General features: G+C 57.3%; 1 protein-coding gene across 10 annotated transcripts in view; it reads right to left on the minus strand.

Annotated features, from left to right (window-relative positions):
* ATP2B2 (ATPase plasma membrane Ca2+ transporting 2) overlaps positions 1–18671 on the minus strand; it is a 181606-nt gene that overhangs the window by 23624 nt on the left and 139311 nt on the right. For all 10 annotated transcript variants that reach the window (XM_058288853.2, XM_058288848.1, XM_058288850.1 and 7 more), the window contains 5 exons: positions 13367–13608; positions 12074–12308; positions 4293–4472; positions 4020–4107; positions 462–568 (listed from right to left, as the gene is read on the minus strand). In XM_058288853.2, coding sequence (XP_058144836.1) covers positions 462–568; positions 4020–4107; positions 4293–4472; positions 12074–12308; positions 13367–13608 — 852 coding nt within the window. The remainder of the gene's footprint in view (positions 1–461; positions 569–4019; positions 4108–4292; positions 4473–12073; positions 12309–13366; positions 13609–18671) is intronic.

Here is an 18671-nt window from a genome sequence, read left to right on the forward strand (position 1 = left end):
AGACACACACGGCCAGACCACACACACACACAAAGACACACACACCTACACATGCCCTACATGGCCAGACCACACACACAGCCACAAAAACACACACGCACAGACACACAAACACACGCCCCACACGGCCAGACCACACACACAGACACACACAGACACACATAGACACACACACCCTCAGGCTCTTCACAGGCCTGATGCTGGCCCTAGGCCCTCATCCACCTCACCGAGTCGTCTCCTGGGCCCCTCCTGCCATCTCCTGGGCCCCTCTGGCCGCCTGCCTCCCCCCTCAGGCCTGCACGTGCAGGCAGCCTGCCTCCCGCTTCCAGACAGACCCCGGGGACCCGCCCCGCCCTTGTGACGAGGACTGAGCGCAGGCGATGTGGACGGTGGGTGGGCCGAGCTCGTGTGGGCTGTGGCCACCCCCAGCCCCCCCAGGCCGCCGGCCCGGCCGCGCCTACCATGGCGAAGCCCACGTCCGCCTTCTTGAGCGCAGGCCCGTCGTTGGTCCCGTCGCCCGTCACCGCCACCACCTGCCGCTGCTCCGTGTGTGTGCTGTCGATGATGCCTGGGGGGCGGGGCTGTGCTCAGGACCCCCGTCCGCCTCAGAGGGGCAGCCCCAGGCTTGGGCCCAGCTCAGCCCCCTCACTGGCCCCTGCCCTGCCACCCCTGCCCCTCACACTTGCTTCCGGCTGGAGGCTGGCTCCCGGCTCCCAGCACCCGCAGGGGATGGCGAGCCCCTTGGCCGAGCCCCTTGGCTCACTTTGCCAGCGCTCTCCGCCCCTGGCCGCCCCTTGGCTCTGGTCAGGTGCGGGGGCCACACCCTCCCCCCAGCCTGTATTCCAGGGGTCCCTCTTCCTCTGTAAGGGCTCTCAGGGCTTTGCCAGGGTCCCACCCTCTGCTGCCCTGGCACCGTCTCCCTCCCAGCCACGCCCATGGACGTCGCAGCAGCACCACTGGCTGATGACCCACCCACCCACTCTTCTGGCCTTGACCTGCCTCCAGACATCCAACTTGAATAAGATATTCAAGGAGCGCCAGAATGAACAGCTGACCTGCAGCGCTAGTCACCGCCAGGGCCGCAGGGAAGAGTGGGTGGGAGAGCGTATCGGGGACGGGCGGACTTTGCAGGCTCCAAGCAGAGGTGTCCGTGGGGCAGGGCAGAGGTCCAGGTGGCCACTCGACATGCCCCTCTCATCCCCCACACACCCCGTGCAGCACCAAGGCCTGCCTCTCCGCAGCGAAATCCCGCTGGCCCCTCCCGCCTCTCTCTGGCCCCCCCCACCTCACCATCATCTCCATTATCCCTTCTCACCTCAACCCCAGCCCCCCCCCCTCCAATCTGCCTTCTATACAGCAGCCCCCCCGGGCTCTCTAAAACCTGAGTCTGAGCCTGTCCCCCCCACCCCCACCGGCTGAAAGTCATTCTCTCACCGCCCACTCCCCTTGGCATCAGGGTAAAACGCAGTTCTCAGGCTGCTCACCAAGTCCTCTGAGGTCAGGCCTTCCCATGCTCTAACTTCTTCTCTTCTCTTGCCCCCAGGCCGCCCCCCAACCTGTACTCCATCCAGCCCAAGGAGCAACTCACAGCCCCTCCAAGCTCCTGCGTGCCTCTCTCTGCACAGGTGTCCCCTTGGCTGGTGCGCTCCTGCCCCCTGCCTGCAGTTTCCGCTTGGCTGCCGCCCTGTCCTCTGGGAAGATGGTGCGACGCCCTGGGATCCCCACGTGCGCCTGATCAGATGGCAGCAGCCCTAACTACGTGCGCCTCCCTGGCCACGTGTCTCCCGTCCAGAGCCTGGCACACAGCAGGAGCCTCATAAGTGCCCTGTGGAAGGAGGGAGTGACATTCCCTTGCTTGGGGCGCTGTTCACGGCTGCTCGGTCCTTGACCCAGCTCTCTTCGTGGCTGTCCGAATCCCGCCCTGTTCGAGGCCGGCTCGGACGCCTCCGGGGATGGGACCCCACCGCTCCTCGCGGCCCCAGCCCTCCCGGAGCTCCCCTGCCCTGGACTCAGCCTCTTGCAACGCGGCAGCGGAGGCCCTCGGCCCCGCCGGGCTCCTCGGCCTGCGTGGGTGCCCCTCCAAGGCAGGGCGGGGCTGGGGCTCTTCGCTGCCTCCAGTGCCCACGGCTGGCACTGCCCTTCTCCCTGAAGCTCCCATTAGAGCGGCCCAGAGAGCCCCTTTAGCCTGGCACGGCCCACCGCCCTCGGCCCTGCCACGGTCACCAGGGACCTCCCTGTTTGGTCTCGGCCTCTGCCCCTCAGTTGGCGGGGGTCCCTGGTTCAGCTGCTTCTCCCCCTCGTGGACACCTCCGCAGCCTTCGCCTGGGAGCCAGCCTCTCTCCTGAGCGCTGCCACATCCCGCGGCGCCCGGACGGCTCCCCCTGGCAGGCGGAGGGCCTCTGGCTCAGCCAGTCTCCTTCCACCTGCTCCATCTGTGAGTCCCAAGGCCCGGCTGCCCACTCGGGAACCACAGGGTCGTTCTCCCGATGCCTCCCTCCCTGTCATCCCTCCACTATGGCTGAACCACGCCCTGCCCAGGGGATCCCACCACGTGAATACTCCTCAGCCTCGCCGACGCCCACTTCCCCTCCCCTGTCCAGCCCGGGGGGCAGGCCTCACCTGCTCACAGCTGGACCTCCAGGCCACTCTCCCCACAGCCAGGAGGGAGCTTTCCCCCTAAAACCCTCCATGGCTCCCAGACCCCGGGGCAATGTTCCAGGTCACTGCGCAGCGCACAAAGCCTGATGTGACACCAGCATCCCCTGGGCTATCTCCTCCTCCCTTCTCTGCTCATGTCCAGTACCCGGCCACACTGAACGGCTTTCCCTTCTTAGCCCCTGCCCCTCCTGACTGCCCCTGCCCTGGACCCTGTGATCCTTCCCTGACACCCCTTCCCCAACCTGAGCAAGGGGCCAGCAGAGTCCCCCGGCACACAGCGCTCTTCCTCCAGGGCAACCTTTAGCTCTCTGTAGGGAAACTGTTTAATCTGCTGAATGGAACCTGGCCCGGGGTTTCCAAGAGGGCAGGGACCGTGTCTGCCTGGAGCAGCTCCTGGCACACTGTAGGCCCTCAATAAACATTTATCAAGAGAATGAGTGAAAGAATGAACGAGCATCCGAATAAGTGTTTTCCGCCTGAGAAGCAGGGATGGGTTGGGGGCTGTAGCCTCCCACTCAGGCCTCCACGGTTCAGTGGGCAGAGGCTAGATCTGCCTCCACAAATGTCCTCAGGTGGCTCCTTTGAGAAAGGACTCTCAGATGCCCCAGGGAAGATCCCAGCCAGGAGCCTGCGCTCCAGGGCCATTTTACAGGTGGGGAAACTGAGTCCCAGATGGAAGGACTTGCCTGAGGTCACAGTGCAGGTCAGTGGCGGAGCTAGGATTTAAACCCGGGGCTGTGTGGCTCTTAAAAGTGCCCAGCACCTGCCACCTGGAAGGGGCTGTGGAAGTGGTGTGCCTTCTCTCTGACAGGACACGGGGAATGAGAGAGATTCTGCCCTTTGGCCTCACCTCGCAGGTTGCCATTCCCAGGATGGCCCACCCCTTGAGTCCCAGTGGGGGCCTCAGAGATCAGGCAGACTAAGGGTCTCCAACTCACAAGCCTCTGGGGCCAGGATGGCAATGTGAGTGAGTGAAATGGGCTGAGTGTAAGACAATAAGGAGTGGTGAGGACTGCGTCAAACACGAGAGAGCCGGGTCTGTGTAAAGTCATTCCAAGTCAGCATAAAAAAGGCACTGGATCCGCCAAACACAACACATCCGTGGACCCCGTTTGGTTCTCGGGCCATGAGTTTTGGATCCCAGGAAGGCCCAGTTTCATCCCTTCCTAATTGAGGTAGAGGACCAGAGAGAAGACTCACGACCTCCCCACCTCATTCTGGACCTCAGGGGGCCTTTCAGTCATGCAAAGGGACCCAGGCGAGAGCCTCTTCCCTCCTGGAAAGGAGCTGCTGCACCTGAGAGAAGGTCCCTGGGAGCTCGCGCCTCGCTTTAGGATTGCCCGTGCCCTCCCAAGTCTTACCTTTGACCAGGGTATGCTTGTCCGTGGGGGAGGAGCGAGCCAGCACCCGCAGCTTCGGCCAGATCTTGTCGATTCGCTCCTGCTCAATCTGCAGGGGGACAGGTAGGGGCAGGGGCGGGGACAGACACTGAGGCCCAGAGAAGGGCGGGGCCTCGTCCGGAGTCACTGGGCTCCAGCGGCACACTGGCTGGCTTCTGTGCAGTCGCGCAGCGCCCGTGGGCCCCCCGCCCCCTCAAGCTCATCCCCCCAGGACCGCGACGCCGGGCGGCCTACCTCCCCCTTCTCGTTGCGGATCCTCCGGTTGAACTCCTTGCCCTCGAGGCACAGGAAGTCCTCCCCAGGGTGGATGATGCCACACTTGATGGCAATGGCCCGAGCCGTGTTGATGTTATCACCGGTGACCATGCGGACCGTGATGCCTGCCCGCTGGCACTTGCGGATGGCTTCTGGGACCTGGGCATGAGGGCAGAGCCATTGGGGGAGGGCAGCACCCCAGGCAGGCCCCTCCTACCTCCCTGGATTCCAGAGTGAGCCCTGCTCCCAGGCAGCTCCACTGCAAGGGGCCTCGACGCCTGCTAGGCTGCGATGGCAAACATGGCACCCGGGCCCCAGCCTCCCTTCCTGTGCCCATGGCAGGCATTGCTAATCAACTGCAGCATCCTCCAATGAAATCCTGATGTGGTCTCAGAATTCTCAGCACGGAGGCCCAGCAACCACGATCTATCCACCGTTCTGAGACAAAACCCATTGGCCCCCCTGACTTGGGCAAGGATCGCAGTAAACGTCCCCTCAGAGCCTGGCCTCAGGCAAAGAATGGGGAACGCTCTGGTACGACACCTCAGTTTTTCCCTGCTCTATCCACACCCACAGTGTCTGCAAACCTGATGAGAAATATGCTTGTGTATCCTCAGATATTTGGGGAGACATTGCGTTTAGGGGCATTTTATTTATAGACTGGACATTGGCTTAGAATAAATACAAATGCTTATGCTTCAGGTAACACTTTTGACCTTTCCCTGCAAGACTGAGGAGTGTCCTGGCCTCTCCGGGCAATCAGGCCAGAGCAGAGATGACCAATCAGAAGCCAGCAAGGTCCCGGCCCAGCCCCTGACCCTTCCAGAGCTGTGGATGTGCCAGAAATTAGGATGCAAAATGTAGCCTGGGATTAGACAGGGCCCTTTAGACACAGCACAGAGCAACTGAACAAGTGATTCTTACCCATGGGATGGGACAAATACTAAAATAATATTTGCCGCAAAATGTCTTTGAATGAGAGAGAAGATGTCAAGAACAGAGCATCTAGTTGCACCAAAAGACTAAACCACATTAGACTCTCAGGCCGGGCAGGGCTGCGTCCCAGGCCCTGCTCAGCGGGCACACCGCAGTGACGGTGAGCTCATTCCCATCCCTGCCTGCCAAGTGACTGCTGAGTCTGAGTCTCCCATCTGCACTCAGCACCCGTAAGCACGATTTCTCCATTGACGCCACCTGTCGTTACTCAGCCCGACCACCATCATCTGGAGCTGGATCTCTTCAGCCTGCCGGGGCCACTCTCCTCCCGGGGCTCCACCCTGCTGCTTGTCAGCGCAAACCCCAACTCCTGAACGTGGGCCCCAGGGCAGGACCAGGTGCTGTTTTTTTTTTTGTTTGTTTTTTTGTTTGTTTTGAGCTACCAGGGATTGAACCTGGGACCTCGGACCTAGGAGGCAGGTGCACAACCACTGAGCTACGCCACCTCCGCAGACCGGGTGGACTGAGGAACGAAATTCAGAGACAGGCAGGCTCCTGTCAAGGTGAGGAGCCCAGGGCAGCTAACAGAGTTGCCCAAGAGGCAGGCTCTGTGGGGGAGCGGGGTGAGCTGAGCACGGGCTGCCTGCAGCCGGCCCCCTCTGGGGGGCCCGGGGTCTGGGGAGGAACCTTCCTGAGCCTGCCCAGGGTTCAGGCGCCACGCGAGCAAGGTCTCGTGCCGCTGCGGCTGCTCACGTAAGCAAACCGTGACCTCTTTCTATAGAGCCAGAGGGAGTGGGGTTTTGGAATGTCTAAGGTGCTGTTTACATAATCTACGGATGTCCTCACAACTGGTGGTAACCCAGGCTGCAGCCCCCTGCTCTCTCCCAACCCAGAGAACTGGTGGGCGTCACTGTTCTTTTGGGAGCACGCCCCGTGCCTGGCTCCTGCCCCCAGGAGGTCCACTTGCTCAAAGGTGCTTGAGGACTTGCAGATGGAAGGCACCTGGGGTCATTGAGTCTGGCTCATTGTCAGGTCCCCAATGGAAGGTTGGCCGGTCTTTGCTTGCACACCTCTGGTGACAGGGTGCTCACTCCCTCCAAGGCCGATTGCCCCCGGGTAGAACATGTCTCGCTTATTCTTTCACGGAACTGCTCTTCTTTCACACAACAGAGCAGTCACTTCGGGTCGGACCTACACTGTTAGACACGTACTGAGTTAGTCGCAGGAGAGGGAGGCAAAGGTTCCAGGAGAGGTCTGTGCAAAAGGTTCTGGGGGCATAGAAGAGGGCGCCATTACTTTAAAAGTGGGCGGGAGGAGAAATCAGCGAAAGCTTCCTGGAGGAGGTGATGTTTGCGCTGGTTCCCTTCAGCCAACACTGACTGAGACTCTGTTGCCTGGCACTGTGCCCGGGGTGGGGGTTACAACAGATGACCACGAAGTGGCCCCGGCTGCGGAGAGCCGTCCCACGAGGTGCACAAGCAGAAAGAGCAGGGAGGATGCACGAGACCAAAGGCTCAGCCGGTGCAGAGGGCCTGTGTGATCGGGAGTGACGCTGCGAGTGACCTGGAGGGGAAGAAGCCGAGGGAGGACGTGGGGTACAGGGGCTGGACCAGGGGCCCCAGGCCCGGGAGCCACGGGGGTCCCGCCCTGGGGATGCCGTGACTGGCGCCGCCTCCTAGGAAGACTCCACTTTGCAGTCTCCCCAGCCCCTCGGCTGGCTGGGTTCTGCCCCGGGGTCAGGCTGACCGGTGTCCACTTCCCACCCGAGCCTCGGCTTCCTCATCTGTAAAATGGGGATGAGGTCCCTACTCTTTGCCTGGGCACCTGGCAGTCCCTGGTGAGGAGGGAGGGAGGTGGGTGGGATGCCTGGGCCCCACCTGCCCTGCTGGTCTCTCTGCTCTGGGTGGGGGCGTGGCTCCTGGTGCAGTGGGGGCGGGGTCTGGGGAGGGGCGGGGTTTTGTCTGGGGCGGCTGGAGGGGGTAAGGTACCTGGGCCAGGAGACCTGGGACTTGCAGCCAGGGTGGGGGGCGTTTGAGACCTGAAAAAGGGGCCGCCCTCACGATCCTCCCCTCTCTTGGTGGGCAAAGGCCCCTGCAACTGCACTTCCGGTGAGCTTTGGTTCTGTCCTGCCCCTCGCGCTGCAGATCAGTGCCCTCCCCTGGACATCTCCGGAGGCCGTGTGCTCCGTGGGGCACACGCACTGCAGATGGCGGGACCACACAGGGCCACGTGCAGGGTAGGTGCTGGGCCTCGGCGGGCCACCGCCAAGCTTCTCTGTGCCCTTCGGATTGTACGTCCCCTGCAGCCTGACCCAAGGCGTCCGCTTTTGTACAGAACCGGGTAAATGGACGTCAGACAGGGCCATGGAAACTCTTCACAATTTCGCTCCAAGTGGCCTCCCTGGTCTTAACTCTCACCAACCCAACCACGGAAATCTGTCTGCAAATTCAGCTTGTCCCGTCCCCGTTCTGTTCCCCGGCCTGTGCTGTACCCTCTGCCTGCAATGCGTCCTCCCTTAATCTCTAAGTGTCAAAACTCTCACCCGTCTTTCCGTGAAATGCTCTCTATTCATGAAGCTGTTGGTTCCTCCAACCCAAGGGGATATTTCCTTAAACTGCTCTCAGTACTTTCTTCCTGGGTGAGCTCCTTCATTCATTCAACAAACAGCTACTAACATCTAACTGTTCTGGGAACTGAGAATACCAAGATGTTGAAGGCTCCAAGCCCAGAGGCTTCGAACTGGTTGAAATATGCTTTCCACATAAATAAAAGTGCTGTAAATTGAAAAAAAAAAAAAGCTTCTTTCACTAAAATTACCCTAGATGTTTCTCGCAGGGGAAGAGCAGTCGGGAAGCGAGCGCTTCCTGTTTTCATTAAAGAGGCTTTTAAACATCTGTTGTTTCTGGTGACAGCTGTTGTTGGCGACTCCAAGGGCTCCAAACACCCCCGGATGACCCGGCAAATCCAGACCCCTGCTCTCCTGATGGTTTTATCCGCACTGGCTGTGGTTTCTTGGAAAATGTACCAGCAGGAAGGCCTTACAGGGGAGTGCTTGGCAGATACACTTTTATCTATTCTGGCCTGGAGCCTTCTCGAGGGGGGAACACAGCCTGGCAACTCACCCCCTTGACAGATGGGGAAACCGAGGGAGGCAGGGTTTGTTCTCCCACGGTAGCCGCAAAACGGCGCTCATCTGGTCTGTAATCTTTAAGGACCTCAGAGATTGTCTGGGCCTGAGGTTTTCACCGGGGCTGGGGCCTGCGGAAAACACACCCACCACAGGCGCAGGAAGTCCCTGGAAGGCCACCCCCAAAACTGGTGACAACGGCTGCCCGAGACGGGCCCCGGGGAGCTGGGGATGGGGCTGGGGGCGTCCTCCTGCCGCCTGAGCTTCTGAACCTTTTGAAGTTGGCTCTGTGTGCGCAAAGAACCTGCCCCGAAAAACACAAAGACCACAAAGCACACCCAGTGCCCTCCCCCACCCCACCCGGACGCTCAGAATCATCAGGCCCGCGCTTTTCTACTTTTATTAAGTCGTGCCATCAACAACCCTGCCAAGTATCTCACTTGGGAATGTTGGACAGTCCAACTCTTCCATTTTTCAGATGGGGAAACTGAGGCCCAGGGACGGGACTTGCCCGCGGTCACCTGTCGGTGAGTGGCAGGGCTGGGATTCGAATCCGAGCCTCTCAACTCTGCTGTGTCTCCTAAGTCACTGCTCTCAAACACACTTTACACTTCTAAACACACAACTCCGGGCACAATCGGAGGGGAGAGAACAGGTCGCGGACGGGCATGCAGTGACTGGAGGAAGCAGAAAGAGATGAGGGTTAAACGTCCTGGGCAGTGGCCTTCCGTTTGAGAAGGCCGGAGCTGGGAAGGGACCTGTGTGGTACCTGGGCCAACCTCCTATTTTCACAGGTGAAGGAAACTGAGGCACAGAGAGGAGACGTGGCTGGTGAGCAGCATACTTGGGCCTGGATCCAGGACCCCTGTCTCAAATGCAGGGGTGCTCCCAGGATGGCAGCGCTTCCAGCCCTGCTGGGCGGGACAGCCCCCGACTTCCCAGAGTCTGCGCCTGCAGCCGACTTGCCTGACCATCACGCTGGGGGCCCTCTGGGGCCCTGGGGGCCTCTCCCTCTCCTCTCTGCACCCTCCCCACCTAGAACCACTCGCCCCTCAACTGTGAGACACCTGAGAGAGAGCATGGGGGCCAGGCCCGCCCTGGACGCACCCGGCCGCCCGCAGCACGACCCTGGGAACACCACTGTCCCTCTTTGGGCCTCGGTGTTTTCATCTGCAGATTGGAGGGTGCAGGGAGAGGTGTGGGCTAGGTGGGCAGTTCTAACTTCGAGTCAAGCCCCATTCCTGGACTGCGAAGTCACCTTAGTGCAAGGCTTCTTAACCAGGGGTCCGTGAGCTGGCACTGAAATTCAAAAAACCATTCTTGTGGGGACGTGGGGGTGTGGGCGTGACATAGTTATTCAGAGATACACAGTATAGTGTGGACTTAGTAAGGGGTCCGTGGTTTCCCTCTGACTGGCAAAGGGGTCTGTGGAACAAAAACGGTTAAGAACTCCTGTCTTAGTGGGTAGTGACCGGCAAAACAAGAAACAGATGAGGAAAGAAAATATCTGATTGCACTGTATTATCTGTGAATGTGTGTGTGTTAACTGAGCCGGTTAAATGTGTGTGTGTTAACTGAGCCAGGAGGTAATACATATTTCTTATTGTGGGTGATGGACACAAGTTTGCTTCTGATCCTGAGTTCCAGCCTCCTCAGGGATGGTTCCCAGGCAGGGTTGTGAACCAGCAGCTCTGGGCATGGGGCCCGGTCACAGACTGGGAGGGGACGGGGTGCTGCCAGGCTGTGGGCCAGGCTGCGTCTCGAGCCTGCCCAAAGACAAGTCTCTGCCGCCTGTTCTGAGCCATCTCCAGTGAAGCCCTAATGTGTCAGGGCGCAGCCCGCACGCATTAGTGGCTGGTAATGAGCGGCGCCCTGCAGGGAGGCCAAGAAAGGGCCTGGCTGTCTGGGAAGAGACCCAGGCCTTAGGAAAACACTTCTGGGTTTGGGTGGCAGATGCCAAGCTCCAGGGACACTCATCATCTTTGCCGTTTTAGGCTCTGGGTGGGAATGAGGCGGTCGCAGTGACACGCGGGAGACCTGTGTGTGTGCATGAGAAAGAGACGAGTGCTGGGCATGCTTCTGGAAGATTGGGGTTCAAGTCCCATTCATTCACCCCACACTTACTGAGCACCTTCGGGCTGCCAGGCTCTGTGTTAGGGGCTGTTAAATGACACTGGATGCAGAGTAATGAGTCTCCTGGGAAGGGGGATAAAGGAAGGCGACTCACATGTCCTGGGCTGCCTATCTCGTATCAGACACTGCTCGTTGCTTGTGTGCACATGATCTGACCCCTCACAATATATCGAGGGGGGATTCTATTATTCTTCTCTGTCTGTAGATGAGGAAACCAAGGTCCAGAGAGGTTCTATAACTGGCCCGAGGTCACACAGCCAGCCATGCTGGGACTCAGGACGCAGGTCTATCTGATGCCTGAGCTCACACTCTTGACCTCTCCTCCCTGCTGCCTAAACGTGAAAGACCGTGTCTGCGATCCTCTCATTTCTAGTCTTTGGAACACAGAATCTTACAACATGAGAGCCAAGGACATGGAGAACATCTTGGCTATCTCTTTTCACTTTAAAGACAGGGAAACTGAGGCTCTGAGAGGAGCAGGGGATGCCCAGAGGTCCCCAGAGAATGGTGGCCGGGCAGGCTACTGTCACCAAACCTTGCAGCTAAGGCCAATGTGGGTACAGCGGGGCCCGACCGGAGAATCAGGTCTGGACCCGGCAGCTGGGTTAGTCCTCAGGGAAGTGACCCCTGGCTTGTCTTGAATCCTGAGCACTGGACACAGGCTCAGCTGCCTCCCCCTGCCTGCCCCTGAGCAGCGTCTTGAAGATCCAAGGCAGTTCTCCTTGCCCAGCAATCTCCCTCCAGCCAGCGCATGCACAGCCGATCCTCCCCAGCCCTGCAAATCCCGTAGCATGGAAGTTTCTGCCTTCCTCCCAGATGTAGATTCTGCCAGGTGAGGCTCGAGACCTCCTGAATGCTGAGCAACCCATTAAGGGCACCTACACACACCACCTCCCTCAGTCCTTGCAGAGTGGGAGCTGTCACCCCCGTCTAACAGCTGCGGAACGTAGTAAGGGGTTACCCAGGCCCTTTCCCTTCTGCTGGGGAATTTGGCCTTCCATTAACTCTCTTGCTCTGTTGTCCTGGAAACCTGATAGAGGGAGAATGCCAACTGTTACCAAGCAGCCTTGCTGGGGGCAAACAGCATCTGGACTGGAAAAACCATCACTACGCATAGGGGCGCCAGACTTGTGGGGTCTCCTGAGTGTGGTGAGCCTGATTATGGGACACATCCTTCGCAGGGGGCCTGGAATCTGGGCCTGTGGATTTGATCCTGGAGGTCCTGGCCCCTGATGGACAGCAGGCTTCTGAGTCAGGGCAGCTGCCATCCCCGTCCCTCGGGGGGGCCAGAGGGAAGCGCTGCCGAGGGTGGGCTGGGTCGCCTGTCACGAGGTCCGCTCCCACCTAGTGGGGTCCTGCTGGCAGGCCGTGGTTGCCCCAGGCCCTCCTGGGCAGACCGATGCCCCCTGTGGCCTAGCCTGAAAGTTTAGGAGTCCAGGGAGAAGACCCCGGAGGGCACTGCATGGAACCGAGGCTCAGCAGAGGAAGCGCCGGACGGGGCATCCCGGGCTTGGCAGCTCCGGCCTGGGCACCCCCTGCCCGAGCGGGCCGGTCCCCAGCCTACCTCAGGCCGCACGGGGTCCTCGATGCCCACCACGCAGATGCAGGTGAGGTCGTTGAGGATGTCGTTCTCGTTGTCCCAGTCGGGCTCGGGGCTGCCGGGGAAGTCCCGGTAGGCCACGCAGATGGTGCGCAGCCCGTCGCAGGCCATGGGCTCGATCACCTTTTTCACCATCTCATCCCGGTCGCGGGGCCGGAAGACCCGAGGCTCGCCTGCCCCGCTGAGGATTTTGCAGCACCTGCGGCGGGAGGACGGCAGGGCAGTGGGTCGGGCCAGTCGAGGGCCCAAGGGCTCCCCCGCTCTGGCTGGCTCGGGGCTGGGCTGGGGGCTGCGGCCTGCCTGGCTCCCGCCTGCCTCCAGCAATGCCCAGCTGGCCTTGCTCGGTCGTCCAGCATCTGTCCAGGCCATTTCCCATACTGCTTCAGGGCTGGGAGGACACAGCTCAGGGCCCTGGGCCCCAGGCGGAGATGAAATCGGGAGCAGCCGAAAAGAAATCAGCCAGCTTTCTTGCCATATCTGCCTCATGTCATTCAGCAAGGGAGCTCTACTTTTATCTGTTTTATATAGACAAGATTTCACGGGAAAAAAGTAGTTCCACAGCTTAAATAGTTTGAAAAGGGCATAAAACCTTAAGGTAGTGGTTCTCAGCTCTACCCATGCGTCGGCCCTATCCCAGAGTTTCTGATTCAATTTGTCTGGGGTGAGTCCAGGATTCAGTGTCTGATTTAAAAAAAAACACACAAAAAACTCTCTGTAGTGATTCTAGCGATCAGCCAGGGCTAAGATTCTTAGCCAATCTTCTCAATGTACAAGTGGGGAAACTGAGGCCCTGAGAAGTGGAATGACTTGCTTAGTTCTCTAGGCTTATTTCTGGCTCCTGGAAAGGATCAGGTGCCAGAAATTAGCCTAGAGACTGGTCAGCAATGAAAATAGTTATCACCAACCAACCCTATGCTAAGGGAAGTGATACAGAGATTTAAGGGTGATCATGGGTAGAACTTCCTGATGGTATAGTGACTTAGGGAGGAGGAGGGCTCTGTAGAAATTTTAAAGAGAACGTTGTGGAAAGAGCACTGGGCAAGGAGTCCTGGAGGTGAGCCTTGTGACGTGATCTTGGGCAGGGCCTGCACCTCTCTCTGCTTCTGGGTGCTCGATGACCCCTCCAGCCCAGGCATGCTGCTGGGCCCTGCCTGGACAAAGACTCATCCCGCGTGACCCGGATGTCCCCAGCTCCCCCGGCAGGGCCCGGCCCTTAGCCCGGCGCCCCCGCCCGCCCCCGAGCCCGCGGCCACTTACTTCTTGAGCACGATCTCAGAGGCGCCCTTGCTGTACATGCGGAAGCTCTCGTCGGGCAGTTTGATGACGGTGCTCATGGACTTGCGCACCGAGTTGAAGGTGTACACCTTGTACAGCTTCTCCTCCGGCATCTGGGCGCGCACGGGGTCGTAGTCCTGCTTCAGGTCCAGCACGAAGCCCAGCAGGCCGCACTCGGTCTTGTTGCCCACCTGCCGGGGCAGGCCGCCCTCCTTCTCCGGAGGCTGCGGGGAGAGGCGCGGGGCTCACAAGGGGCGGGGCGCAGGGCAGGGGGCGTGGCCCGCCCTCGAGGCCCCGCCCCGACCAAGGGAGGCCCCGCCCCGCCGCCCGCAGACCGCGGTGGGTGGGGGCCGGTGCCAGCCGTCGCCGCCTCCTTTCCCGCACCGTGAGCCTTTGCCCACCGCCTGCCGCTCAGGCGTCTGCATCCCAGACCCAGAGCTGACTCCAAGCAGGAGGGTTAAAGCAAGTCCAGCCCTCAAAAAATTTCCAACAATTTCAAATATAAGACATGACAGAGAATACTTTAACCGACAGTTGTGTACCCACTACCTAGCTTTGTAGAGTTTTAACCTTTTGGCTTATTTGCTTCAGGCTTTTCTTTTTGTGGAAATGAAACATTACAGATGAAGCTGCAGTCCCTTTGAGCCGTGGCTGCCTAATACCCCTGCCCCAGAAATAACCTTTATCTTAAATTTGGTATTAATCAGTCCCGTGTTTTAAAACGTGTTACTTTGAGGTAAGTGCAGATTCACATGCAGGTGTCAGCAATCACACAGGGAGATGATGTGGCGCCGTCATCCGGGTGCCCCCAAATGTAATTTTGCACATCGCTCTAGTACAATAGCACAACCACAATACACTGGCACCATCAAACTGATCTCATTCAGATTCCACCAGCTGCCGAGCGCCCGTGTGTGTGCGTGTGTGCACCGGTATACTTAGGTCTATGCGATTTCGTCCCCTGTGTGGATTTGTGTGTGCACCTCCACAGGGGACCAGCTCCATCGGGGGGCTGCCTGCTGCCACCCCTGTTCAGTCACAGCCACCTCCCTCCCTCTCCACTCCCTGGCCCCTGACGACCGCTCAATAATGTCGTTCACCTCTCAATAATGTCGTTTTGAGGACAAGTCACATAAATGGACTCATTGGATGGAGGCTTTTGAGCAAGTTGTTGCATGCATCAAGAGATTTTCCTTTTTATTGCTGAGCAGTATTCCATGTACCGTCCCATGGGGCTTTGATTTAGGTTAAACCAAACGAAATTGCTGATTTGGTATGTCCAAACGGTCAACTATTAGCACCTGGATGCAGTTCAACCTAGTATGTACGGGTGTATGTGTATATACAAACACATACAACAGGCAGTGCTGCTTGGCAGTTGAAAACTGCATAAAAGGAGATTGTACACATTTTTCTGCAACTTGCTTTTCTCACTTAACATTACATTTTTTGAGATATATTCCCATTTATGGCTCCATTTCATTCATTTTTCACTGTACAGTTTCCATTGTATGAAAAAGCCACAATTTACTCACTGTTCTGTTCTCCTGGCCCTCCCCTCTCCCTTCCCTCCCTTTTTGCCTTCCCTCCCCACACTCATTTGACAGACACTCATTAAGCACCTACTAAGTGTGGATCCTCTGCCAGGTGCTGGGGCTGTATGAGCCCTTGAGAGTTAGGAAAATCATTGGCCGCATCTCCCCCAACACCTCTCACTGCCCTGTGTGGTTGCCTGAACACGCACTGGCTCTTGCCTCTGTGCTTTTGCCCCTTCTATTCCTCCCTGTGACATCCTTTCCCCTTCCCAGCCGTGCAAACTCCTCGTTCTTGAGGGATGCACTCAGTTACCTCCTTCTCTTTGAATATTGCTTTGTGAGTCGGTTTCTCTTTGAGTTAAAAGATCATGCTCGATTCCTCTTGGGTCCTTAGGGCCCAGTACACACTAGGCACTTACTAATTAATTGCTTGCTGAGTGGCTTCATGAAAAACAATCTGGCAGGGGAGATACAGGTTAATAGGCTCTCCCTGTGGGATTAGCATGCAGCCACGGGAAGTGCAGATTTGCATCACCACCCACGGGCCCCACCTCCCTCTGCCGTGCGCACACCCACTCATCCTCCTTAAATAAAATCAGTACACAGCACCTCAGGTGGAGGTGGCTTTGGGGATGCTAAGAAGCCACCAGAGATAAGTCCAAAGCCTAGAGAAGTTTTGAAGAGGAATAAACCCCTGTGAACACGCCTGCGTCCCCCCCTCTATCCCTCCCCCCTGCCCCCATTAATGGCTTTTCATGGGTTTGTGCAAGGAGCCCTCTGGACCCTCAGCCTCATCCTCGTTCATCCTGCTCATACCAAAGAGCAGGCTAGGCAGGAGGAAGGTGGACTCGAGAAGACAAAGCATGTGTCAGCATGGGCCAGCTGTGCAGGGGACAGGGCAGACCCTCTTAGACACAAAGCCGGGCTCAGGGGCAGGGGGAGCCCCGAGCCTGCGAGGACATGGGTGTGGATAGCCACTTTTAGTCCTTAGCGGTCCTGCCACAGGCCTGGGGGTGCAGAGGCAGGAAAGAACCTCCCACAGCCAGCCCATGCCCCTGGTTCTCCCATCTGTAAAAAGGAGAGGTCGGAGTATCTGGTCTCTGGCTGGAGAAGATGCAAACCTCTCTTGAAAGGCCACTGTGGCGAGGGATGGGGGAGTAGGGCAGGGCTGCCGGTCCTTCAGCAGGGCGGGGCGGGAGCCATGGATGGGCCCTCCCTGGCTCCCCTGGCCTCCCCAGGCTACCTCTCTGGCATCCAGTGCCTTGGAAGTCTCCCCATTCCCAAGGTCTTGGACAGATTTGATTTTGGAAGCAGGTGAATCTTTGGATACAGCTTCCCATTTCTGGTCTTTGGGAAAATAAATTCTAAGCACCTCCCTTTGTCTCTGCAGAGTGCTGTTATCTTGCTGTGCCTTTGAAATTTATTTATTTACAATTTTATAATTAACCTTCTGGTGATTTCCAGAGTTTTATGTATTTTCCACAGCAACTTAAAAAAAAATTATTTTCCCCTCCACTAATGAAAGAAAATGACGACACAGAGGACTTAAATAAAAATGCCTAATTACTTATTTGCCCAAGAGAGCTGAGCAGTCAAGCCTGCAAAACACCCGGCATTTTATTACCCTCTGTGAAATATTTTAATTTTCCTCTAAAAGGATTTCAAACAATCCACAGTTGCAAATGGCAGAGCTGCCTCCTCCGTAATTCAATTTGTTTCCATGAACTTGTGCTCTGAAATCGCCTACATGTACTATTAGGAAGCAGGGATCCTCCCCCCTTTTCTTTTGCCTTTTTTATGCTGACAAACTCAGAGGTTTTGCTATTGCTGTTGACTTTACAAGAGCCTTTTTACCTCCAGGGCTCCAACTCAGAAAGGAAGTTAAGATGTAAGTCCTGTTCCCGTTTTGAGGGATTTGCTTAAATTCATCGACCTGAGGAGTGTCAGACCTGGGGTTGCCCCCTCCCCCCAAAGCCTCCTGGTTCCCAGTTCATGTTTTCCCATTACGTTTCCCCAGTCAAGAAATCTTCTGGGAGTCCTGGGCACAGCCAAAGGCGTAACTTTGAGAGGACAATTCATGCGCCTGCTGTGGGATGCTGGGGAAAATATGGAGCCGAGACTAATAAATGACAATCGGAAGAGCTGCAAGTCATAAAGAACATCTGCAAAAGTGAGATTGCAAAAGGCATAGTGCGGTAAACCTCAGCAATTTGCCATACCATGATTCTTCTAAGAGGGGCTTTGAAAATCATGGAATGTACTTGACCAGTAAAGAACGGGGCCATCTCCCATTGCCCTGCCGGCTCCTACTCACCCTTCAAGGACAGGCCTTGGACCTTGCTGATGCCCCAGCTGCAGCAGTGACCATTTTCTGAATGCCTACTCTGTGCCCGCCCCTTCAATAGCTCTTTGCATCCATCATCTAAGTGTATCCTTCAATTCCCCAGGAGGAGTTTTGATTCCCATTTTACAGTTGTGGAAACCAGTAAGCGGCCGAGCGAGGGTTCCCAGCTCTGAGCGCCATCGCACGCGCTCTCCCGACGGGCCTTGCTTCTTCACTAGCATTTGAGATCCATGGGGCTGACTGGGTGGAGATTGGTTGAGAGATGACGGGGCAGGGGCTGCATCTGTCTTTGTCTCTCTCTGTATCCCCAGCTCTAGCACCATGAAATATTTGTTGAAGGAATAATGAATGCTTTTTCCTCTCTCTGTAGTGGCTGCCAGTGTGGGGGGGACAAACGGGACAGAATTTGGGCAGAATTGTGGCCTCCAGGATTGCCACTGAACGGCCTGCCTTCTCCAGAAGTTTGGCCTCCCGAGGAGTGTGAGGTGGCAGGCCATGCCAGAGAGCCACGGGACCTTCCCAGAGGCTGGGAAGTAGAGCACTGGTGTGGACGCCCATGACGGTGAGCTGGGACAGGCTGGGGCAGCCCGGTCATCTCTGCTCACGTGGGAAACCCCTGGCAGGTGGGACACGCTCCTAGAGGCAGACAGCTTGGGGGCCTTCCCAGGTTCCTCAATCCAGTGTGTGTGTGCACGCATGGGGTGACTGGCGTGCCATGTAGAGATTAACAGCTCTGTTAGAATCAGAAGCCTGCACTTGGGGTGATTTGCTTTAAACTCTTCTCCCCGCAATGGTGTTTGCAAAAACGCAAAAACAAAAACTGTTGTTCAATTCAACATGAAGGCACCTGCCATTTCACACCCCAGAACTATACCCCAGCGCGGCATTTGAATATCCTGCAAAGTCACGTTCAGAATTTCCCACACCTTCTGGCACTCCTGGTGTGGCCAGAGCCTGGTTTCAGAGTGTAGTTGGACTCAGGGGTGATGAGGCTTGTTAGAATATTAGACTGAGTCCTAGGTTTGGAGTTGGGAGGTCTGAGTTCAAGGTATGTCTCTATTTCCCCCTTCTCCTTGGTCCCTACTCTGTGCCTGTTCTAAGATTTATTGGCGACACGATACAGCAGATCCTTCCTGCCCTTTTGGAGATACTGGGCTTCCTGGGACAGGAGGCATCATAGACACCTCGGTTAAGGCTTGGGGCCTGCCGGCCACTTCAAATAGATGAAACATGGCCTATTTATTCAGAAAAGCTGTCCAGCCAAGGCAAAATTCTTCTTCCTCCTCCTTCCAGGACCACTCCAGGGGCTCCCAGGGTTATCTATTTTTCTCTCAATAGTTTATGTTTATGCCATAACCCCCCCGACAATTCAGCTCAACCAACGCTCATGCTCAGTTTAATTATTCAA

Source organism: Dasypus novemcinctus, chromosome 26, assembly GCF_030445035.2.
Source record: "Dasypus novemcinctus isolate mDasNov1 chromosome 26, mDasNov1.1.hap2, whole genome shotgun sequence".
Lineage (NCBI taxonomy): Eukaryota > Metazoa > Chordata > Mammalia > Cingulata > Dasypodidae > Dasypus > Dasypus novemcinctus.